Below are 23009 nucleotides of genomic sequence, written 5' to 3'. Positions count from 1 at the left end.
CCCAAGAGATGTATCAGTGATAGAGGGCGGAAGTCATGTCAATGTATCAGTTAGGACAAACATAGCTATGCGATGCACTCTTGACATCACTGCAAGACCTGGTATTAATCTCGCACGATATTGAATAATTCTTATTGAATATCTATGAAGTTGTACGCGCCTCGAAACGCAAGCGCCAAAAATTCCCTTCAAAATCAAGCACAGCTCTATTGAGACAAGCATAATTTTCGAATTTCATAGAAAATAAAACCGATGGCACTTTTATTTACTCCAAGCTTTATATTAACCTCCCAGGAGTGGTAAATCAAAAAGAATTTTCGTTCTCTTCTTGAGGGTTCTTCAGAAGCATCGGCAATGGCGAACAGCCTATTCACGCAAAATATCGTTGCTTTTGTTCACGTTTGTTGTTCTTCTCCTCGGTTTCAAATTCATCTTGCAACGGTTAGGGTGAGGTTGATAATCTGTCGCCAAAGGTAGAATGATGACCTGATCAAAGTTGCGGTTGTATCACAGGGTTAAACCACCTTTGTGGGGCTTGGGGGAATGTGACCTTTCCGTTGTTTTAACACTGTTATTTTTGTCGAAGTAACCTGTAAGAGTTTAAGTCGGCTACATGGCATGTTTGAACTTTCAAAATTATCGCTTCAATTTTTTTGTAAACGAATTTTTTACAGCTAATTATGGCATTGGTCGCCGAGATGTTGTATTTGACAAATGTAGGGTGGACATTGACTACACGGACTTCGATGAAAATCATATCGTTAAAGTTCTGGCTGTGAGAGACTGTCAAGAAGACGGATTCTATACAACAACTGTTGACATCACGCCTTCTAGTCAGTGTTCTGTTGCCGTTGTTCAGGGATACAAGGAAACCATTACTGTTAGTACTATCCCAGAATACATACTAAATATCCATTCAAGCCTTTTACATAAACGGGGTAAATTATACGATTGTTTTTCGTTAGTGTTGACGTTGCTATGTGGATGGCTGGATCAAGTTTGGGGGAAACAAGTGAATCTACTGAACCATACAATACTGAATTTATAAATAATTCAATTCCACATGCGGGTCGGCTCTACACAATATATTAATTTTATCGCGGGAAAGTACAATTACAAAACGCTGTTATGTTAAACATTAAAAGTAATAATTGTATGCGATATTTATTTGGACAGTAATATTGGTGGGGTATTTTTTGGTCTGAACAACGTACGTTGAAGCACTTTCTGCCTTCTTACAAACATTTTATAAAATAGATATCGGTAGTTGACGTTAACTGTGGGCATTGCTATGGAACAGGAGATCCCCATTACGTAACGTTTGACGGAAGGTAAGGCGATATAAATAAGATCCTGGGTATAGGCTGGCATTCTTAAACCTTACATTAATATGTCGATGAAATATTGACGGCATGTTAATGGTATGTCTCGATTATATTACACTAGCGTGCCAGTAATGCCAATGCGTCGTTCTGATTGGACGAGAGCTCACGCCAGTCGTCGTAAAAAGTGTTTTACCTTTACTAAAAACGGTTCCTTCTTCAACTAGCGTAGAAGCTCAATACGGGGACGGAGAGCATGTTGATAGTAGGGAAAATTGATGGTAAACTAATTAAGCGATCAAATACATGGAAATAATTGGAAGGGTAGTGTAAATGTTGGTAATGTAATTGTTTAAAAATACCTCTTTGTTTTAATACATACGTTTACTTTCTCTTTTCCCTGTAACAGTTCATATGACTGGTATGGCGTCGGGGACTTTGTACTCTTCGAGAGCCCCTATAATAACTTCCAGGTAACGATCTACATATTGTTTAATCCTACCCAATGATATGTCAAAAGAAGTTCGGGACAGTCAGAATTCGGAGTCCTCAACTTCTTGTTAATTTACGGTTATCGGATATGTAAAATCATAGAGCAAAGGCCAAATGCATAATGCGTCGATCAACTCGACTTGCGACAGCCCTGGCGACCCTTAGCATCTGACATACAAATCTTATTGCTACCCCTAAATGAAAACCATAGCGCCATCATGTTTTTTGTTAGGGTAGAATGCGCTATAGGGACAGATATTCGGACTCTCAAGCCTTTACCGTACTTTATTAGTCTTCCACTTAACTTGTTGGGGCTCATTTGAAGCCCTTGGAGTAAGGACAGATGTCACCATCTTGCGGCTATTTTGAATTTCAAACATCGTTAAATATTCGGTGATTTGTTTCCCTGGTACCAAAAATTTGGAAGGTAACCCCTGATTTATTCTTGAATTGTGTTGCAAGTTGCCAAAGGAAAAACGCTTGACAGAAAGTTTTAGTGTTTTCATTTTCAAAGGCGCTTGTTACATTAACACGTTTGTTGTATGATTTAGGTTCAGGTGAGGACTTGGAAATGCTGGTCCGTCACCTGTAATTGTGGAATTGCCATTAAAGAAGCTAATGACGTCATCACCGTAGATATGTGCCACGGGAATTTCGGAAAATCTTCGCCCAGAGTTCGGAAACCAAGTGAAGGAAAACTAGTTCACGGCAACAAAGTTTACAAGCATCTCAACGGAAAGGAATTTTTGGTAAGCAAGAATTGATAAACGTGATTATTTTAATTTATTACATTTAAAGTATCTTTTAATTTTTAAAACGTGAAATTTGTAATTTTGCGATGACATCGATCACTAGCATCTTTCACTTATACGTCACCGCCATTATCTTATAGGTGCAAATGTCTTCCCAGAGATCAGTGCGGGTCTCAGCGGACAGATACCGTCTGAACATATTCTTAGATATCCCAAGCGACGACTTCAATCGTTCAAGAGGTCTCTGTGGAACATTCGATGGCCATGTCACTAACGATTTCACCGACAGAGATGGAAGGGTCTTGCAGTATGTTGGTCGTCGTCCAGATTCATTTTCTGAAAGTTGGAGGTATGTAGTGATATATTTACAGATATTATAAGCTTGCTTTTGTTACTTTCTTAAAGAGATTGAAGGCGTTCGATGACCTGTTTACTTATATGGCTGACTTACTTCTTTTATCAAATATGTATTTATGGAAATATGTTGTGGCCCAATGACGCCAAGAGAATGGTGAATCGCCAACGCACTATTCGAGAAAATGTCATATTTGGTAATTGTTTAATGGCTTGTCTATGTTTCGTGTAGATCGCTAAGTCGACGTGTTAAACAAACAGCAATTGTTGAATTGTACCAGTGACGACAAAATGTAAAAACATAGAGACTATACGTGTTGTTTATTGTATTTGACCATCACAGAGTCACGAACGGTGAAAGTCTGTTTGACAATCGCCCAGATGATGTCATCTACAGTGACCAAGAGTTCTGTGCATGTGAAAGCAGCAACAAAGACTGCAGGAAAAATATCAAGGAGCACGCTGACCAACTGAATCGTCCTCAGCAAGAATGGGTTGATATAACAGAAGAATTAAACGACAGCGGTGATAGGTCCGCATTTTCTTATTCATTTTATGCAAAACAGTAATTTGTTTGTTTTCTTATTCAGGCACGATTTACTTTCTTTCATTCGCAATCGCAGTCAAGAATCCACTTCTTTCACAACTGTAGATTCCAATAATGTGATGATGGAAAAATAGAAATAAAAAACCCAGCCCAATGAGAATAGAATGGTAAAGAATACACATCCCAATCTCCAGTGGAAACGAAGATATTGGTGAAGTTCCAGTGAAAAAAAGCTATATTCTCGAAGTTCTGCTGATAGTAGCATGCGGCTATCGATACCTCAGGCTGTCACAGCCTGCGGTATCGATAGTAATATATGTAAAGGACTGTCATATCTGATTTGTCAACTTATATCTTAAATGCAAAGTTAGCATTCCAGGACCATATAAGTTTTTTGCGCAATTTTTGGATGATTAGCTTCGCGTTAAAAAAGTAGACGATTTTCTACATTTGCAAAAGGCAAAATACAAACCAACAAGCGTTACTAGTAATTTATTGATTTAATTTAAGTTTAATTTTTGTTGTAGAAGACAAGAAAACAACAGTGACGATGCCCTTTTGTCTGGATATACGTATTATCAAGACCCTGACTTCTTGCCCAGAATTCTAACCTGGCCAACTCGAAGCGGTATAACTGAACAACAAGCTCGCGATATTTGCACTTCGGCTGTCCAGAACTCTGACAGCGCAACATCATGTTCTGACGTTCAAGAGGTTGACTTGTTTATCGGAAGGGACGCATGCGTGGAAGACATAGGGGTATGATAATTATATTCACATTAAGGTAGAATGCGTGTCGGGACAGATATTCGGACTCTCAAAATTTTTCCACTGCTTATCTAGTCTACCGCTTGTTGGGCAGTGTTGAAGCTCTTCGAATAAGGAAAAATTCTGCATCACCGTCTTAGCTTTATTAAATCTGAAATTATATTTTCCTCATAGACTTAACACAAGAAGGACAGACATTTTCAAATTCAAATATCTGTAAACGTTAGATACTTCTCAATTAGAAAACTTTGCACAGTGACCCAAGACTTTTTCTTCTTGATTTGGTACTGAGAGAATGAATGAAAGTTTCACTGAGAAAAGTTTGAACAAAAGTTTAAGTCTTTCACTTTCGACGCGCTTACTACCTTAAAGCTTTAAACTGTTCGATATTCCAGTTTTCCCTTATGAATAACATTTTAGGATGTATTTTCTCGTACCTTGCTATATCTGCAGCTGTGAATTATGAGGTCATTGTCATTATTGATCGTTCTCCAATGATTGATTAAAGTACAAGTCTTTATAAAGGATTGTTAAGTCTCATCATTAACATAATAACTATTTAAACCCGGCATATTGTTTGTCAACTGAATCATTTTGGTCCGCTGCAATACTCACACCGTCACTATTGTTCTACATCGGCATCTCTAGTTTTCAGATAGTCTGCTGTTTCTTTGCGACGTTGTCTCCATCATGGAGAAGCATTGTGAAGACGTGTCTTTGAAGAATCTTACGTTATATCAAAAGGGTAAGGGATTACATGCATATCGTATTTGTAAACTCAGAATCTGTATCTACAGTAAATCCAGAAGTGGTATAAAGGTAGAATGCGCGTTTAGAAAAGATACTCAAACTCGTTTTTATGCTCCTTGAGGTAGTAAAGTTGTCACCGCCGAATTTTTGTGAAAATCGAGAATTTGATATTTACCAATAGAGTAATACAGGGATGGCGGCAGGGTTGAATTACAAATATCGCTAAAATGAATATAATTGCTTGTGCCAAAAGTTGCTCGTTGGCCCAGATTTCATGATTTTGAAAGAGAATGATCGAAATTTTCCTCAAGAAAAGTTTGAGCAATCTTTAAGTGTTTCAGTTCCGATGCGCACAATACCTAAGAGATAGCACCTGCTCGATCGAAAATGCAAACCTTAAAAATCTTGCTATTTCAAAATTGAGAGTAAAACGTAGGGGTCACTTTACAATTTTATGATTAAAGAAACAAATTACTTGAATATTACTGATATTTGAGTTTCAAAATCACCGCCGTCGATCTCTGCTCTAACTTTTACAGAATCAACTTAAAAAAACTTTATTAACCCTACAGGCTGCGAATTGGGGCATCGGACACTGAAAACCAGATATGTATTCAAAAGATCTGTGAAATTGTTCCCAATTTATTTCAGTAGTTTTCTGGTATACAACTTGTTGGGGCTCATTTTAAAGCTCTTGGGGCAAGAAAAAATTTCCACGTCTCAGTTTTTCGAATATCGAAAATATTCGGCACTATTGTGCGTTTCTCTAGTACCAAATCTTTTTATTGTTGATTTGGTAAGAGAAACGTTGAAAGTTTCATAAGGGAAAGTTTGAGCAAAAGTTTACGTCTTTCACTTTCGAGGCACGCACTACCTTAAATAGGTCTATCGCAAGAATTAAGTGATTACAGTCTACGCAGGAAGGCGCCATAAAAGTGATATCTGTGGAGCTGATCGACGATATATTAAAGTATGTTTGAGTTCAGATTCATGAAATTGATGACGAAACTTTCTCGAGTACCAAAATCCACCTCTTACATTATATGTTTCTCATTAAACAACGTATTGTAGATATTAATGGAAAAATCATAGCGCCACCGAGCTTCCTGACCTCGTCCATGTGTCCTTTCCGATGCGGAGATCATGGCTATTGCACCAACGGGAAATATCACTGTCATGAAGGTAACACATGGTCTACACTCCTTGCTATTCGTATCATACATTTATGCGATTGCGTTGACAATACCTTCACGGCGAAAAGAAAATAAGCGCACATACATTCAGCTTTATAAAACAAGACAGGAATGCCTATCCTATAGTGGTCGTTCAATATCAAGTAAAGTTGAGAAAGTATAGACCGACTTCACAAAAAGTAAATATTCCAGGGGCTACAACGAGATTTTGACCTGTTCACAAGAAGTGATTGCGCCTGCGTTTATGGAGTTACACTGCAAATTGTCAAAATCGATTCGTAGGCTCGTCGCTGGGGTTGTTTACTGCTATTTTTACAACAGTATAATGGAATTTCGGCGTGAAACGTTTAAAACGTTACCTTTCTCTGCCTAAAGGCTCGAGTTTGCCAATTTAACAAGAAATGTGTATTACGCACAAAGGGCCACAAGTTTTCTGAGCACTGTAAAGTACATAATGCTAGTATTGTGGAAAGGGTACGCTTTGAGATAGGTATTATTTAGGGTATTGAAGAAAAGTGAACAGCGTTTTGAAAAGTTATCCTTTGTGTTTGTATGCGTTGGTTTTTACAGGTTACGGTGGCACTGATTGTTCTATTGATCTGAATGAACCACCGACTATCTGGTACGTAAATGGCGCTGAACATAGCTTCTGTGACGTCAGAGAAGAAGACTGCCAGTCAATAAATGTTATTGGGGATAATATTTTGAATTCGGATAAGTTAAAGTGTCAGCTGGAAGAGACGGTAAACATCATGTTTTAATTTCACAATATTGTGACTTTATACAGCTTTAAAGCTTCTTGTTATCCTTATGATTTTTTTAACATCTCAACAATGCACAAATATCCAACACGATACTGAGCAATCTTCAATTTCTCATTATCATTATACTTAGGAGTCACTGGAACGATATGAAAAAGTACTTTCAGATGCGCATTTCCAGACATTCTCTGAGATCACCTGTTCACTTCCCGTTGCCATGGTGAATCCCGGGGACCCTGATGATGCAGGTGTCACATTCAAGACTGTTGCGGTGTATTTGAGCAACGACAATGGAAACTCGGCCAGTAACGCGCTACGATTTACAATATTTGATTCAAAGTGTCGACTATGTAATGGGACGGATAACTGCTCTTTGAAGGTTTGACTTTGGTCATTTTAAGAGATGTGGCACATAACTTTTATTGGAAAAAACTAGTATGATATTTCATTACAGCAGGCCAGCGGCAAGTATATAAGCGCACATCTTTTTGTCATGCAAGTTCTGAACAATTTTCAACCATTCAATTCCAATATCAAGAATAACAATCAGGAATCACTGTGCAAATTTTGGTACTAGAGAAACAAACTACTTAAAATAATCAATATTTGAAATTCAAAATGGGCGATATCACTTTTTAACTCTATGAGATAGAATTCAATATCCGATTTTCACAAAATGAGACCGTGAAAATTATATTTTACGCCATGAGCTTCAAAATTTAACCCACACAAGTGGTAGACCTAGATCTTAAAAACATTTTTTAAAAAATGAGCGCCCGAGGCGCGTTCTACGTCATCAACAGAACAAGTAAAACTGCGAGTATTTATGTGCATGCGATAAGAATCTCCTATTGATCCTCTATTATGAAGTATTTAAATGTTACTGTATATACCATGCTCAGTACAACATGACATGTCGAATCAGGATTATAACGTAAACACAATCTGCTTCCTTCAATAGCCAAACACTTGCGACATCAACGGTCACTGCTATATGGAAAATGAAAGTCATCATCTGAACACAGACAAGAAATGTGTGCCAGACGTTGACCAATATAAATGGACAGTTACTTCAGGTTTGTGTTGTTCAGTCATATATTTAATATTTTAATATTATATGTTGATCCAATCAAATTCAAGAACTATGATGTCTGGTATTGTGTGTGCTAATGTTTCACAAAAGGCTTATTTCAACAGCTAAACTTTAATCTTTTGACTCGAATTATCCAAAAATTCGACACTACTTTCCACACATCAATTCAAGTTCTGTTAAGCAGATTTCTATTAGCAATGGCTCTTACTCAGAAATACCAACAATTTTGAGTGTAACGTTACCAATAACATTTAATACAACATTAACACAAGTTCGTGGTTATTGTAGTCTCGATATTTCAAATATAAACTGTTCAAATTCGGAAGAGTTCGAATTATTCTTTACTTTGACCGAAATACTCAAAACTGAAATTTTGTGATTTGTTAAATTTCGCATTTGATGACATTTAGCAATCCTACCAGAGTGTTATCATAATTTACAAATTACTGATCAACAACTACTACGCGATTCTATATGTAACGAACAGACATTTCTCTCATGTTTCATATTCAGAATGCCCACCCCTATCCATCGGAGTAAAATATACAGTTAATTGAAATACGATTGGAACTTATTTAGGATAATTGGATCTTTACATTTTTTAAATTTCTTAAAAGTGTCAGGTGCCCTATAGCTGAATGTTGCGATACAACAAATTACAATGTACTCATAAAAACAAGTGTGTAGCTTAAATAGAAAAGTAGATGAGATTAGATATGCAGATTAACCCTTTGAGTGCTGTAATAATTCCCACCAGAATTTTAGTACATTTTAACAATTTCAATGATTTTTTCTGTAATTTGTTTCATAATTACTGACCTAACGTACATCACATTTCATTTGCAACAGTTTTTCATTAAAATATTTGCAAAAATTTAAAAAAAAATTGACCGGGATACATTTTATAAAGGCGACAAAAATTGACTTTGGCGCTCAAAGGGTTAAATCGAGTTTACTTCACCATCCAATTATCCCAAATTAGTTCCAATCGTGTTTTAGAAATGTAAATTCGCTGACTCTGAGAGAAAAGAAAGGCAATGACGTTTCTTGTTTTTCAAATTCAACTGCAAAATGATCGTTTAACGTTTATAACACCCGCCAGGTCAAGACTCTAACAAAGGTGCTGTGGTCGGAGCAATAATAGGAGGGACCCTTTGCACAATTTCTGCAGCAGCCATCGTTTCGGTGACTGGTTATATGTATTTCACTAGGCGTTGGATTTTCTCATCATTTCGCAAGAAGAAGGTAAATGCATGTATTTGTTACCAAACACTTAGTATTTTTAACATGAAATGGCACAATGAGTGACCTGAAGCAGTGGCCTATTACTTACGTATAGTGTAGACCAGAAATCAATATTAAACGACGAAAAAGAATAGACATTGACGTTGACATTATTTGGCGAAGGTGCAATCACAGTAAAAAGACACACTTAACCTACCACTACCATAGTACTTTTTGCTGAATATTTTTTTGCATTGAAAGTTGGGGAATTGTATGACGCAACTAGAGAAAGAGTGAAATGACGTACCTCAGTTATGTCAGGGCACCTTTGGCAGATCTATAAAATGATGGGATAAAAGAAGTCTAACTCTTTTGTAGCCGTCCATTTCGCAGCAGTATTATGTTACATATTTTTCTCTTAGTTTCTTAATTGTTAAAATCAATTTGGATCTCCTTTTCCATCTCAGCGAGAGAAGGCTAAAAGTTCTGAAGTTCAAATTACTGACATTTAACGGCACATAGTATAACAATTTAAGTGAAATCGTTCAGTTACGCAACTAAAACAAGGATATAATAATCGTCGATATTATTTTCTTGTTCAGGTGTATCCACAGACGCTTCAATCCAACGGCGAAAAAAGTTTGGATTCCTGGCATTCAAAATCTCATATGCAAATGACAGGTCACAAGTAATCCTTGCCAGCCGACCAATTCAGTGCTGAACCAAATCAACAATTCGATCCGTCCATGGCACATTTATTGCTTGTCTTTTCTGCTTATTACTTGTATTAAAGTCTATTAAAAATATCCGAGAGCAGAGTGAAATCCATTGTCTTATTAAGCCAAACAAAAAAAATTGTGCTGTTCCGATAACCCGACCTACCCTATTTTTTACCTGCCGACCCTTAACATTTTAGAGCTACGTAAACACGGAAGTAAAAAAAAATAAAAAGAAAACGCAAAATCACGCGTTAACTTGGCATTTGATCTTTGCTTGAACGAGGATGTCGTTTATGTTTTTTTCCTTTTATATGTATGATACATTTTTCTGGAAATGTTGTGGCCAGTGTTTGACCGGCCTGAACTGAAAAATGCATATTTAAAAATAAAAATATTTTTGAAAAAATTCCTGCCGACCTACCTACGTTTTGAAAGGCATGTTATCGAAACAGCGCAATTCATTTTTTGGCCTTGAGAGTTCAAGAGAGAGTTCAAAAATAGAAAAAAGATTCAAGAGAGAGTTCAAGAGAGTTCGAGAGAGTTGAAAGCCTGGGGCACTGACTGTCGATAATTCTGAGCTCAGCAGATATTACTCTACTGGAACCGGTTTGACCTCCTACTCAATGAGACTGCCCAGTGCACTAGGATAGACCGTTCAATGGTCAGGTATCAGGGAATTCACTAAACTGACGGCACACTTCCCTCTGTTTGTCTGCGAAAGGAGGTTATCGTCTACGTCATTTGGGGCGGTATCTCGTGCACCACTTCGAAATTTGTGCATGGTTTCTGACTACGACTGCAGGCGATACAAATTCATTCTATCTTTCTAATACATGAATAGGTCTCAATATAGCATTTAATCATATTATGATAAGCGAGGTCGGGAAGTACATCTCCCTCAAATTTGAGTATGAGACAACTTACGATGGATTTAGCCACATTATACATGATTCTGTTGTTTTTCGTGCCTGTGATTTCAAGGTCAAAGACCAAGCTAAAAGTTTCTGGTGCGAGGAAAACTTCACTCTATAGTTTCTGCCATCGCAGATAGAGTATTTCTATTGGTTGTGTCGGGATTTGATTGTGACTAATAACATGACGAGTTCTTGCTGCCTTCGTTCCTCCTGGAATCATAATTCTGTACTGTGGTGTCAACGATTTTTGGTATGGCATTTTCACTCATATATTATATTGATACAAAAACTGGAAGGCAAAAATATTGAAATGACACGAGGTTTCCAGAAAATAATTATCAAGACTTTAGAGACATTGATTAAGTGAAGCGGCTAGCGCTAAACCGCAGAGTTCTCCAAAAGCCCCTGACCCCTGAGGTAGACTGACAAGACAGTAAGTAGTCCTCAGATTCCAGCAAGTTCAAAGTTATGCGGAACTAAAAGACATACTATTAGGTAATGACCTTACAACTGATTTTGTAATTAATGCAAAGATTGGAAAAGATACAAAATTATATCACAAAAATTTGAAGCTTACGGACAAGCAGGGGAAAAAGTTTTTACAGAAAGTGGGAAAGTGAAGTGCAAATATTAGAAAAGTAAAGTGCTACTAAAGTCACAACTTCTGAGTGGATTCAATACATCACGCCACTACACCAGTACTGCTTTGAAGGAGAGTGTTATCAAAAGATCGCCTATGATATCAACTCTAGGTTTATAATACTGTCATAAAACTCCCTTGTTTATAAGAATTTCAACTTTATATCCCTGGAAGTCAACTGAAAACAAAATCGACATATACATACACATAATATAAAATGCACAAAAGTAATTCCTCACTTAAACTATTGCAGATCGCAAAGCGAAACGGATAAGCTTAAAACTACAAATATATCGGAAATATAAAATACGTGAGAAACGTGTCTAAAGTTACAACTACTGAATGAATTCAATACAAGGCGTGATTATACTTTTCGAAAGTAAACATATTACTAAGGAAATGTAGTTTAGAACTCATTACAAGATTTAGCAATACTGTCATCTAAATCTGTTTACAGATTTTGAATCAAAAGTACATGAAAATGCTTTTAAGTAGATATAATTTCAAGAATTGACAATTTTTTCTCTTCTTCGTATCAACCATCAACGATACTTAAAGTTCTTTACATCGGCGGATTTCTTCGCATTTATCCAGTATATCACTGTCTATCCTACACAAGGGTCGTGTATCTTGCAGTTGTTACAACCATAAGCTTTGTAATACCGAACCTTGAGAACTATGAGCAGCTGTTGGAGGGAAAAAAGCGACATGAAAATAATTTTACAAAATCATTAATTTTAAGCAGTCGCAATAACAATTTTAGACGTATTAAGTGGATGATATTACTTTCACAAGATTCCAATTTTTGGCTTGGTCTTTGAAGTTGGATATGTTATGTCTGTTCTTTCTGATGAAATGTGGCTTGTGTCGTTATGTACTCCATTGTATTGTATCACAAATGCTGTCTGCAATATATTGTTTCTGTTCACCCCGATAGCGGTTTTCAATGTGATAGGAGTATCATCCTTTTACTTGTTAAATCGCAATGTCATAATCGGCCTGAGTGACAGACAAGTTGGCCACTTAAGTGTTCAATTCTCCTACACACCAGAGCGTTGTTCAAAGCAAAGTTGGATGGAAGTCCATCCACAGTGGAGGATCTGCCACCCAGCCCTTGAAATGATACTTAAGCAACAATAATTTATTATCGTAGCAATTACTATATCAATAGCTATACATAATAGCATTTGCTAATTGGGTGCACAAGATATCATTTACGGCTTATCCACTTCACATCATTCATCAAAACACATATCGCGAAATATTTATTTGTTTCAAGGGAGTGTTTGTTATAAGTCAACTGACAAAGGATGCGTTATTTGGTTTTGCCGTTCCATTCGCTGACTAGGGATGGCTAAGGCCTGTTCGCTGACACTGGCAGGATAGAGTCTTAACGTCTTCAAAGCTTTGACAGGGCCATACTGTTATAGCGTACAAACTATGAACTGCCCGACTGTCGACTTTTATGAAAACAGAGTTATTTATCACCTGTTTATACGTAGGTTTGAAATCTTTTGATCCGACCTTTTCCTGAGTAAAAAAAAGAGTACAAAGAAAAGCGTCACATTACATTGAATTTTGTGTTATCCCAAAGCAGAAAATTAGCAAAGTATGCTATAGCAAGTAGTACCGGATAATGAAAACCACCTTTCTAGTGCGGCGTAATGCTGTTCTCTGTGACTTTTTGTCAGTGACTGTTATTCAAAGTAACTGTTGTCAGATGTTATAATTACCATAAAACATCCGGAACCTAAGAGCTATAGCGCACGCGCAGTTCGCCAGTTTCTGGTTCTACGTTTGTTTGTTCGTTTGTTGTTTTGAATTGTTGTTGAGAATCAGAATGACAGTGAATGAAAATATACCTGCAGAATTCAATGTAGAGGTACTTTGACATTCTTTCAATTTGCAGATATTTCGAGTTTAAAACCAAATTTATACCGAAAACATTAAACGCACTTACTGCTGTTAATAAATATCTATAGTTTGTAGTGCTGGCTGCAACAGCATGACATAGAAGTAACAGTAACTTATGCTGTTAAAAAAGTCAAAATTGCATCTCTTGTCCATGTGAGGAAAACCCTTTATTTCTTTCAGTCAGATTATGATAATTATCTCTGAGCTTCGGTGAAACACATGTCGTGAAGTCTATGAGTGTTTGATACTATCTTTTTTATACGTAGAAAATCGATTAATAAGCTGATTTTGTCTTTCCGTTCGCTGGTTGAGGTTGGATACTGTCTCTCATCATCAGGTCAATGACCGGCATGTCTAAGGTTTTCAAAGTATTGAAAATGCCAATCGGCTATACCGTATGACAATGGACTGCCAACTATCAACTGTTATGTATAAAGAAATTATATTTCTCACCTTTTCTCCCATTAGTTTTTCTTGTCCGCCTTTCACCTAATATGAAAAAAGAACACAAACTAACAGATGTCACATTTTGCTGACTTTAACGCTACCCAACAGCAGATAGTTGAGTAGTAGTGCGCCACGGCAAATACTACTTGATTAAACACGACCTCTCCAACAAGATGTAATGATGCGCTTTGTTCAGTCATCCTCCAGGATTCTTAATTTCAAGCAATTGTGTCAGGTTTTATGGAATATAGAGTCCTTATGAACTCGGAATTACCCATTTTGAAATGTTGCAGAGAATTTATAAAATACTCAAGTAGGTATCAATGCAGCCGCGACCTAAAAACTAACTGCAATGCATGTTCGGTTGGTCAGTTCCACTTCAGCTTTTCGAGTTGTCGATAAGAATATTATTTTCAATTTTTTATGTAGTATCAAAATCTGTACTGAGCAAGATACATACCTCAGACATTTCTACATCTGAGGCCGAGTTTTCACATCTGTTCGCCGAACACTTAGCCTATAAATCAAGGTAACACAATTTAGTACAAAATTTCTTGTCAACAGAGTAGTGTTGCCATGCTTGATGGTAAGTAATTTGGAGACTCTAGTCGCCGAAAATTTAGAGTCATTTGACTTACGACGAAGGTACGATATTAGATTTTACTGCACATAAAGGCTTTTGGTTACCTTGGAAAACGTTAGAGACTTAGCTTTCTTCAGAGATACACGTTTGAAGCAACCCACTCGCGATGAAGTTGTATATCTCCATATATGGTAAATGAGGCATATCAGCAGACATTTTATCAACAAAGCCTTTAAATACAACATCAGAAAAATGAAATCATTTTTTTACTATATTACCTTTTGAAGCAACATTCTTACGAAAACCTCCAACACATTAAACGGGGGTGGAAATATTATCTTTTGTCTGATGTAAAGCAGCCAGATTTCCGATCTTCTAAAATGCCATTCCATACTGATACTTTCCTGGCAAGTAGTAAAAAAACATGAACAGTCAGCAGTAAGAAAAATTGACATAAAGATACGTTGGAAAGAAATGATTTGACCCCATGATAGGCAAACAATTCGATTTGAATAAATCTTCGTAATAGTAATTCCAGGATAAATTTACAGTTTAGGAAAATGATGACGACGTGGCTTTATCAGCAATGCAAGATAGCAAATGAAAAGGCTCCCGCTTCTGACTCATATTATACTGGCACACATTTTTTATTTAACATGAACGAGCGGGTAGCGGGCTAGTTGGGTAGTTTTCCTCACTGTCGAGCGGGAAACCATATTCTATTGTAACACACCTCATCCGCAGTCTGTATTCTAATTCGTCAATTGATAGTCACGTGGGATGCGTTCTTTTTGTGCTGATCCACGTAAACAGCGTCATCAGGCATCATTCGTTAGAACTGTTGCCTGCCAGGCATCAGTTTCGAAAAATGATGCCCGCTGACGACATTGACGAGAACGCGGACCGGAATGTAAACAAAGATGTCGTCTGCGGCTGATCGAAACGATAGTCGAGAAATTTCTTGGTTTATCCTACTTTCTGAAGAAGAATTGAATGCTTTGGTTTCCAACAAGGACTCGACAAAAACTATAATCAAAGGTGCATTGAACGTTTGCAGAAGTATTGCGATCCTTTTGGGAAAAACTTTTTCTTACTGAACCACTCCAACATATTAGGCCTACATCATAGGCCTACATGCGACAAGTTTTGTGTATAGTACGTTCTTATGCATGGCTACGGATGAGGTGTGTTACAAAACACATATTGACTGGCCATGAGGGCAACAGCATACGTCTTTAACCCCTCGGGCCTGTGAGTCACCCCCAAAAACAGACTGGGGGTGACTCACAGTCCCTCGGGGTACAAACGTATGCTGTTGCCCTCATAGCCAGTCAATATGTGTATACTGCGATCAGTTGGAATTTGGAAAAGGCCCATTGGGTGGGCAAGGAGTACGTTTTTGCTATTTTCGGGAGTTCACCGATAGTCGGAGTTTTCAGGTAGATCTGACTGGGAACATTTCAAGCAAGAAGAGGAAAATAAGAAGTGCTTTTGGTGGTGAGAGGAGTAGCGGGGAGATTTCATTGAGGGTGTCATTGGAAAACGTGTGGGAGGGGAAATTCCTAATAGTGGCGGAGGATAGTTACAAAAAAAATATTATTTTCTCCTCCAAATTTTTATTTTGTTTTTATACATTAGAATACACAATTTTCGTGTAATACGATCCATGGTTTCAATTTATCGAATAGACCGCTTGGCTTCCCTTTATACGCTGCTTCTTCGCTTGCCTAATTTTGCATAGAAACCGAGGGAAGTACGAGCAACAAGTCCTGTCAAAGCTCTGTGGGGGCGCTGTCCGGCGTTTCGCAAATCTGCAATGGGATCTCATTGTGTATATTGAAACTGTCAACAAAACTAACACAACCAGATATGAACTGTAAATGCTCACGTGTTTCATTATATATTGAAGTTATGTGTAAATTTGAACCTTTGCCACATGTTTGCAACTTCATTGAAATTATTATGATCAACATAATGAACAATAATCACCGCCGATTAATTCTAAAAGGTCATGAAGTATACAAATATGTAATTAGCTGAAATAAAAATATTAAAGTAATTTTACTGCTCTTATTGTATCACCACTTTATCTAGCAAGTGTAATTACCGTTGGCCAAGTCCTTCAAGCCATATATGCCGAGCTGTGAAAGCTCATTAGATATGCAAATTATAAATAAGCTGACATGAAAATGTGAAATGACTTTCGATATTGTTTTGATCTAGTACCTGGTCTAATCATCAATGTACATAGCATGTTTTGCCAACTTTGATCAAGTAAATCCCGGTATATATCCCTAATAAGCAAAGTTAATTAAATATGTAAATTAGGAAGTGGCTTTAGTAAAAATGCTTAGTGATTGTCAGTAATGTTGTATCATGATATCTGCAATATGTGTAGCAAATTTTGTCAACTTTGGTCAAGTCAATTCAGACATATATCTCTAATTAGGAAAGTTCATTAAATATGCAAATTAGGCATTGGCTAAAGAGAAAATGCTTGATGACTTTCAATAATATTGAATTATAGAGTCTTTAATATACATAGTAAGTTTCATCAATTTGATCAAGTCCATTAAGATAAATATACCGCATTATGAAAATTCATTTAATATTAAAATTAGGTTTTGGTGAAGTAAAAATGTCTTTTGACTTTCAATAATGTTATATCACAGTATCTTTGATGTATATAGTAAGTTTCAACAACTACAATCAAGTTAATTCAGATATATATCCCTAATTGGGAAAGTTCATTAAATATGCAAATTCGGAATTGGCTGAAGTAAAAATGTTTAATGACTTTCAAAAATGTTGTATCATAGTGGCTTCAATACATGTAGCAAGTTTCATCAACTTTGGTCCAGTCATTTCAAATATATATTCCTAATTAACAAAGTTCATGAAATATGCAAATTAGGAATTGGCTGAAATTAAAACGCTTAATGACTTTCAATAATGTTAAATCATAGTATCTTTAATATACATACCAAGTTTGGTTAATTTTGATCAAGTCAAATCAGACATATATCCCTAGTTAGGAAAGTTCATTAAATATGCAAATTAGCAACTATCTTTCATGTAACCCCTTAATGGTTCCCACTGCTGATATATCTTGGTGAGATCAACATTTGTAGCAAATCTCATCAAATTTTGTGTAGTTGTTTTTAATATATATCCATTTTTTCTAAAATCATTAATTATGCAAATGAGCAAAAAGTATGCAAGCCAGACCCACCAAAAACTAATCAGTTCTTGCCATTTGCTAACTGAATATATGTACCAGATTTGATTCTGATCTGATAAGCCGTTTTTGAGATAATGGACCAACAGACAGACAGACAGACAGACAGACAGACAGACAGACAGACAGACAGACACACAGACGGACAGACAGACAGACAGACAGACATCGCTGCGACATATGCCCACGTGTGTAAACACGTGAGCAAAAAACGGACATTTACATGTAACAATCTCGGAAGAAGCTGCGCTTTTGGAAGAACATTGCAATTTGCAAATCGGTCGCTAATCTTACTGTTTGTTTTTGGTTGTATACTGAACAACACTATTTTTGAAGAGGTAGACAAGAGCAACACTTCGAAAAAGTTCTCGAGACCATAATTACACCATATCTGCGTATGGGTATTGCACTGATTATCATTCACGATTGTCGGTATTTGTTATTTATGCATAATTACGAATAGCACTGATGTGATCGGCCGAACAAAATTTCAATCTAGTTAATCGCACACACTGTGGTCTCACTTGCAGAAATCTGAACTGGTGTCTTTCAGTATACCGAGCGCCATAGCATCAAATGACTTTGTCTCGCACTATAATAATACAGCATTGGTTGAACAAACCTTCAGCACCCTGTACTTATTTGTCATCATTGCTATACACAGTTTCAGAAGGACAAGAATCGCCATCGTCAAGAATACTGTATACAACGTAAACCCAGCAAGGTCATAGATACTACTTGCGTCGAGCACATAGGTTCCGTTCCGCTGGTTTCGCTGTGCGCCTCTCACGGTGACGTTGTGATTGATGAGTTGCATGTATTCCAGGTCACTTGTTTCGGAAAATATTGTCATCGTTAGATGTAGCAATGAGGTTCCGAAACTGTACAGGAAATAGACAAATTCAGTGTTAAAGTCTAATATACGATACTGCCATCCTACATTTTCTAAATTAGCACCTAGAATGGTATTAACCAATATTTCCATCGTCATAGCGACTCAAGAAAAAATATTTTCTGATGAATAGAAGATCATGGCAGATGTATGAAATGTATTCAAATTGCGGTACTGGGGTCATTGCCCTTTTGCTTCATCTTGCAAACACGTTATTTCAATACAACGCTTCGACCTCTCAACTATGTGCAGATCTTGCGAAATTGGTGAAAGATGGACAATTACCAAAAGGGTTTGTATTTCGATGGCCCACTTAATCAAAAGGTCCGAAGATCGAACGTTCTTTGTTAAGGTGAACGTCCGATGCGGAAGTATCTATATCAGATGAATAACATCTTGCAGCGAGTAGGCTGAAAATCGGAGACGGTCTTGAGACGAAGGGCGCAGGGGTTCGAGCTCCAAAACCGTCGTGTATTTCGTAAATTTAGCGATCATGAAACACATGACAAAAATACGATATCACTTTACGATTTTAATGTTTGTTTGTTTCTAAATTCTCTTATGAACATTCTTCTATTTGACTGCCTGATGACTACCCGATAGCAACATCTGTAGAGTCGCTAAGTTATTCTAAAACTAGGTTTTGTCGCTAGTAAGGCGAGAAATGCATAAGGTTTCACTTACGTTAAAAATGGTGTTAAGAGTCCAGTGTTCGCATCATAGTAGAGAAAATAAAATGCGCAGGCAAATGCCAGGACCACGTAACCGAAAATAACAAGAAATCGGCAGACTTCAGTCTTCATTTCAACGAATATTAAGAACATTTTACCGATTAATTCCGAAAGATAAAAGGTCTGCATGCGGCGGAGCATGGCACAAACCAGAGTTACAGCTGGCAATTTCTCAAGAAATAAGAGAAAATGACTATCCGACACGATAAAATAGTCCCTTACTAGGACACCAGCAGCAAATGAAATTAAAACCAGCAGATCTAAGATATTCCAAACATCCTTGAAGTAAAGCACGCGGCCCACGGTTGTAAGCTGAATTAGTTCATAGACAAGAGATCCTATAATCCACGATAGCAAAAAACTCAACACGAAAGCATGACGGTAACCCAAAACTTCGTAGACGAATAATGTGACCAAGAAGAAGATCGAAGAAAAAAGCTCAGAGGAGAATTTGCCCTTTGGACTGGTTATTAATGTACGGAAACGGGGAACCGTATAGACCATAGGGAGAATCGGGTATAACAGTCCGTAAAACAAAAAGCAAAAGAAATGATAGAAGAAAAACCAGCGCCAACTATTGCCACTCCATCTAAAATACACGGGCTGTCCGTCAAGCCATTGCTTCTGAATTTCAAGTTGAGTTTTGCGATGTGCCACAAACTGTTAAAGATAAGACATCGAAGGAACATTTGTCAGAGAGAGAGAGAGAGAGAGAGAGAGAGAGAGAGAGAGAGAGAGAGAGAGAGAGAGAGAGACGAGACAGACAGACAGACAGAGAGAGAGAGAGAGAGAAGAGAGAGAGAGAGAGAGAGAAGAGGAGAGAGAGAGAGAGAGAGAGAGAGAGAGAGAGAGAGAGAATGCATGTTCAACAATGTGTAATGCATGCATCTTTCCATTTACATGTACAAGTATGTATGTATGTATGTATGTATGTATGTATGTATGTATGTATGTATGTATGTATGTATGTATGTATGTGAAGTCAGGTACATATGTATGTATCTGTGGTAGATATTGCATTCACGCAAGCTTTGTGGATAAGTACTGCAAATTCACTGAAATTTAAATATGATGTCAATTTCATGAAAGGTTGCATGGAAAATCTTTGAAATTTATGAATTCCAAAAGTTAAATAATAGGGGTCATCATATTCGTTTCCACGGAAACATGTCTCAAGCAAGGACCCTTTAACTATATTTAAAGATGTGACATTCCACCAGCAGGAAAGAAAATATTGCTACCAAATTTCTTCATTTAAACGACGCAAAATCAGTAAATTTAAGATGTGGAAGCCATTCAAGGGTTTGACATTAATGGCCGGTCATTATGAAAACCTCTGTAAATGTGGAATAATTGTGTTGATAGGACAAAATTTCGCTTAGTATAGTTACAAGATTTAATGTGATTATTGTTACATTTATAAAAAGCGACGGTCACCATTTTAGTTTTCCTGGTACTTTATGTCGACCGTATATATACTGTTCAGACACAGGTACTTGGCACCTACCGCTTTTCCTTGATGTCGGACAGCCTTGCTGACCAATTTTAATTTGTCATGAAGAAACATTGAATCTTTTGTTTTCCCATTATCGCATGCACCATTCAACAGTGTCCTCACTTCAGTGGTTGTCAGGCAACAGTTGAGGAGCTGTTCAGTGAAGAGTGTGAGTTGTTGCTTGCAGGACTTGTACTTTTTCTGAATGAAATGGAACCAGTATTATAGCAGCGAAACCATTAGAAAGATGCAGCTGTGGTATTACACCCCATGCATTGGTAATGGCCTTGACGTGTACTGAACGGGTGACAAATATCTCCTGAAGCCGATTTTTACATAAGTCATGAAGATATATTTGGTCAAACTATTTATGGTATCTACAAAATTTTACTCTACGACATGGCGTGGTTTTACTTCAAGGGGGGTCGTTCCAAGACTTAACATATCCAAATTTAGCGATTGGCCTCTGTTATGAAACATGTATTATCAAAACAAGCGGCTTGCAGGCTGATGGACCAAATCCTGATTCACCCTTATGTAAACCTATTGACAACTTTTTGTCGCCTGCAGTGTAATCAAGCTGCGACAATGATTGAAGAGAGGGACACTTAAAATAAATTCAGTAAATTCTCGATGGGATTCGAACTCACAACTTACTTACATGATATGACAAAACGTACCCGTAGTATTGGTAATGTATTTGTGGGCCCAAAGACTTTCTTGAATTCTGATGGCCACTTTAAAGCCGATTTTACCGGATCCTCCTCTACCAAGCATAAGTATGCCGGATTGGCTTTAGCAACCATCTTAGGTAACTGCCGAGAAGTCACATCTGCAATATCTATGTAATAATATACTAGGAACGATCATTAACAGCAACAATGTTCAAATCTGCCAATATTTCAATCTGCGTATCAGCCATTTCCCCTCTACTTTATTGGGGCGGTAAATTTCATTACCAGAATGTGATTTGGTGAGTATCTGATATTGTCTTTTGATTTATCAAATTATTCCAACACAGGTAGATTTATGCCGTCAACATTTGACCGAATTTCTATGATAAGATCTGTACTTTTAGAAAAATAGGTTTCGCATGATAACATTCTTTATTATCAAGTGGAAATTCTAAGCTAAAATATTCTGACATGTTCTTAGCAAATATGACCTACACTATTATTTACAGTATAATACACTGCATATTACTAGTATAATACACTGTCTTCTATCAGTAGTGTGTGCTTACTTCCTTACCATTCTTTACAAAAATGCACCGAGTTAAGCTTGTATTATTCCTTCACAAATGTTCTGTATTTTAACTGATTTTATCGTACGCAAAGACATAACCTTACCATCGCTTTTATATATTTTGTCGTTGACAGATATTCTAGCGCCGTTGTCGTTGACAGATATTCTAGCGCCATTCTTCAGTAGGTTAACCATTTGAAAGCATCCCTTTTCAGCGGCTATTTGTAAGGCTGTTTTTTGCATTCTCCAGACGTTGTATGTTGCATCCTTTTTGACATTCTTGTCAGAGAAAGAAATACGCAAAGATTACTTCCGCTCAAGACATCATGATTTTTGCTCATGCACTTGCTCATGTAGTTGCTCCTCATGCCTGAACTCTAGTTAACAAAGAAATTTTTTTTGACCTACCGATTGTATCTTTTTGATCTTTTCAATGTCTCCTTGCTCCATAAAGTGAAGAAATTGGTTCTCTTCTCTTCTATCATTTCCATGATCGTCTTCGAGATACCTTGATACATCACCATCCGACACGCCAAACATACTTTCGACATCAATTCCAGAATAGCAGTAAAATAACATACATTATTTTGTTGTCCAAACAATAAAGTCAAAACGACGACGCAAAAAATCAAAAATGAGAAGGTAAAGTGTTATCGGACCAACCTTCAAAATATTATTTTGTTACCTTACTATGTCATATTTCGTTGATTTCTAATGTGTTGGTGGTTTAAAGGAGAACATATTAGAGTTTTGGCCAAGAACAGAAAAGCAATCAAAACGCTCGCCTTACTATAAGAAAAGTCCATCTCTTTTAACTCAAGATGTCATCGCTGTGGTGATTATGTAGTCTAGATTGTATTTTCCGAATCGATCAAAATAATGGAAGAAAACGAGGTAAGAATACTGTGTGAGAGACCTCTATAAAGCAGAAATTG

At 37.0% G+C, this 23009-nt stretch overlaps 2 protein-coding genes across 2 annotated transcripts; one reads left to right on the top strand and one right to left on the bottom strand.

The window, feature by feature from the left end:
- The first annotated feature begins 1 nt into the window (after position 1).
- On the top strand, positions 2-10072 carry LOC139117648 (von Willebrand factor D and EGF domain-containing protein-like). Its single transcript, XM_070680889.1, has 15 exons — positions 2-101; positions 675-880; positions 1258-1331; positions 1732-1795; positions 2366-2563; positions 2707-2915; positions 3264-3485; positions 3995-4226; positions 4884-4980; positions 6057-6167; positions 6749-6921; positions 7073-7318; positions 7901-8015; positions 9135-9277; positions 9859-10072. Exons 1-15 carry the CDS (start codon positions 68-70, stop codon positions 9946-9948), a joined length of 2214 nt encoding a protein of 737 aa, XP_070536990.1. The 5' UTR covers positions 2-67; the 3' UTR covers positions 9949-10072.
- Positions 10073-12134: 2062 nt separating this feature from the next.
- LOC139117647 (uncharacterized) lies at positions 12135-18586 on the bottom strand. The gene is made up of 6 exons (XM_070680888.1): positions 18334-18586; positions 14752-14877; positions 14351-14407; positions 13897-13932; positions 13018-13059; positions 12135-12215 (listed from the first exon to the last, which is right to left on the bottom strand). The coding sequence occupies exons 1-6, from the start codon at positions 18562-18564 to the stop codon at positions 12135-12137; spliced, it is 573 nt and encodes a 190-aa protein (XP_070536989.1). The 5' UTR covers positions 18565-18586.
- Between the last annotated feature and the right edge of the window lie 4423 nt (positions 18587-23009).

This window comes from Ptychodera flava, chromosome 18 (assembly GCF_041260155.1).
Source record: "Ptychodera flava strain L36383 chromosome 18, AS_Pfla_20210202, whole genome shotgun sequence".
In the NCBI taxonomy this organism is placed as follows: Eukaryota; Metazoa; Hemichordata; class Enteropneusta; family Ptychoderidae; genus Ptychodera; species Ptychodera flava.
Note: the sequence above shows the minus strand (reverse complement) of the source record. Positions and strands in the feature narration are given on the sequence as shown.

Bases quoted from the DNA above. Each gene is read 5' to 3' on its own strand.
- LOC139117648 (XM_070680889.1), top strand. From the start codon at position 68: ATGCGATGCACTCTTGACATCACTGCAAGACCTG. The intron at 2,564-2,706 runs GTAAGCAAGAAT...ATTATCTTATAG, and splicing joins TCAACGGAAAGGAATTTTTG to GTGCAAATGTCTTCCCAGAG. The intron at 7,319-7,900 runs GTTTGACTTTGG...TTCCTTCAATAG, and splicing joins CGGATAACTGCTCTTTGAAG to CCAAACACTTGCGACATCAA.
- LOC139117647 (XM_070680888.1), bottom strand. From the start codon at position 18,564: ATGACAATATTTTCCGAAACAAGTGACCTGGAATACATGCAACTCATC. The intron at 14,878-18,333 runs GTTTGTTCAACC...ACTACTTGCCAG, and splicing joins ATAAGTACAGGGTGCTGAAG to GAAAGTATCAGTATGGAATG. The intron at 12,216-13,017 runs GTGATAAATAAC...TCCCTCCAACAG, and splicing joins TCAAACCTACGTATAAACAG to CTGCTCATAGTTCTCAAGGT.